The sequence below is a fragment of the Oryzias melastigma genome, linkage group LG1, assembly GCF_002922805.2.
Source record: "Oryzias melastigma strain HK-1 linkage group LG1, ASM292280v2, whole genome shotgun sequence".
In the NCBI taxonomy this organism is placed as follows: Eukaryota; Metazoa; Chordata; class Actinopteri; order Beloniformes; family Adrianichthyidae; genus Oryzias; species Oryzias melastigma.
Genome location: NC_050512.1, coordinates 20,559,744 through 20,562,208, shown reverse-complemented (window position 1 = coordinate 20,562,208; position 2,465 = coordinate 20,559,744). Strand labels below are relative to the sequence as shown.

Genomic DNA, 2,465 nt, shown 5'->3' with positions numbered 1-2,465 from the left:
AAAGAGTCTCACATCTCCATGTGTGTGTGCATCTGGTGATTTGTGGGTACTTTTTAAAGATTTGTATGTGTTCTTAGTTTTAAGCTGCTGTGATTCAAATTTGTGCATGTATAATTTATATTTTGATTTTTTTCTGTGTTTTGTAATTTTGTACAGATGAATACACAATTGCAAGAACATAAAGTTACTCACAAAATGTACTGTATGAGTTACGAATCAGGAATTACACACACACAAATCCAAAGAGTCTACTTTCTCTCCATACATTTGCTTCAAATGGAGAAGACTTTTCTTAATCTACACCCATTAAAGTGTACAGGATTGTCCACAGACCAGAACAGATGGGTTTCTAACTCCAAACTTCAATGGTTCGGTACTTCTTTTTGGTAAAATACAACTAACTATTATATTTGGCTAGAAAATGTGGAGCGCCCTTACCGTACTCCACGCTGTGACATACCACCGGACCCCACACGGCTTCAATCTGCATGGCTGCGATGTGATTGGCTTAGACAGACTGGAACATCTGATCTGATCCACAACCTCCTGTTGAGCGTTGTTGGTGAGAATGCAAAGCGCACTGCGGGTCTGTGTGCCATCTCCACATTCTGCAGAACACTTACACCACACATGGACAGAAGTGAAGCTGAGGAGTTTTGTTCAACTTTGAGTGTCACCATGAGAGTTACCTGGCTCCAAGGCCCTGTGTACCACTCAAGCTGATTTTGACAGGGGCCAGCATCACATGATGTCACATCTGGGGGGCGGTCCCCTTCACAGCCATCCAGCGGGAGGTCAGTCCCACGATCGATGAGACACACGACCGATCTGGTTTTATTTCCTCTGCCACACTCTGCAGAACACTGAGGGAATTCAGACACCTTTGGGTGGTGCCTCCATCAACACACACTTTCTTCAAGCACAACTTTCTTACCCGCTGGCTCCAGAGAGAGGTGAACCAGCTTTTTGCACAGACTCCCATATCACAGTTTTGTAGGAAGTCTGGCTTTAGGCTCATGTTGCACTCGTGCTCTTCATCCACAAGCCCATGATTGCCGACACACACCACCTCCCTGCTGCGCTGGCCCACTCCACATGGCACTGAGCACTGAAGGACAACAGAACTCTGCTGACAGAGACGGTCTTTTTCCAAAATATCAAATGTCAGAGCAGAAATTAGCTATTATTTAGTCATGCTTGAATAACGGTGTGCTCAGAGGTTGTGTAGAAGCTTCATGAAGACATTTTTTCCCCTTACAGGGCTCCAGTCAGACCGGATCTCCCACTGACTGCAGATCTTCAGCTGGCACGTGGACTGTGTCGCCGGCCTTTCAGACGAGCTGCACCTCTCCGGCGCCACGGCGACAGCAGTCTCTGTCCTGTTGGCATGAACTCGGGTCACCTGGCGGCAAATCACCTGCCGCAGCTGACTGCCGGGCCCGCACTTCCTGCTGCATTCTGACCACTCCCCAATGTCCCAGCTGACCGCCAAACAAAGAGGAAAAGCAAATGTCAAACTGTAGGTCACCATCCAATAAATGAAATGACCAAACAGATAAATGTTATTTTTTGTCTGAATCTTATGTACATGATTGGACTTAAGCTTCAACCCTGTTGTGCCAAATTTGACTAATTTGCAACAAAATCCAGGACTTTACTTAATTTAGCATCACCTAGAATGGAAAACTGCTGCTCACTTAAATTGTGAAACACATTTAAAAAACATGTTTTTAAAAATATTGATTGTGTATGTAGAATTAGCATCAGAAAAATACTTATATATTTATTTTTTCTTTTTTGGGTAGTAAAGGGTTAAAGAATATTATTGTATATAAATAAAGACAATTTCAGGCATTTTAAAAAATCTTTAATTTTTTTTTATGGATTTTTATATTTTTGTTGTTTGCATTTCTTAATATTTCCTTAAAGACTCACTCTGATCATCTTTTGATGCATTTTAAAAGCATTTCAAGTGTTTTTTTTAAAGTCGTTTTTACCCCAAATCAAAAATCTGTCGTTTTCTAGGACATAGTTTCTGCAGGAAATTCACCTCTGAAATGTAACAATGAGCAACTTGCCCCTCTTCTCCTCCCTGTGACCGAGAGCTCTCTGTTTACTTGCTCTCCCACTAGCTTACAGCCCCTCATAATCCCAGCCTAACATTGCCGGCGCAACTAAAACAGCGAGCAATATTAGAGCTCTAAGTTTTGAGCCAAATACCAGCTCAGACGAGGACAACAAAGACATTCATTGATCTATTTGTCTGCAAGTGGATTTATCAGAATCACTTTGTTATTTAGTATCACAAATAGACTCTTTTTCAAACAGTAATTGTTCATCTGCTCCAGATTCACAACGATTTGTATAAAGTAATACTCAAAAATGCAATTTGGAGCTTAATTTTCTTAATAAATGTCCTCCGTCATCAGAAAAATTCCACAAAAACATGTTAAAAACACCAAAAA

At 41.4% G+C, this 2,465-nt stretch overlaps 1 protein-coding gene across 1 annotated transcript in view; it reads right to left on the bottom strand.

Moving 5' to 3' along the window:
- Positions 1-2,465, bottom strand: part of adamtsl7 (ADAMTS-like 7) — a 9,456-nt gene that overhangs the window by 2,758 nt on the left and 4,233 nt on the right. The window contains 3 exon segments of the mRNA XM_036214381.1: positions 486-764; positions 767-1,108; positions 1,259-1,652. Coding sequence (XP_036070274.1) covers positions 486-764; positions 767-1,108; positions 1,259-1,652 — 1,015 coding nt within the window.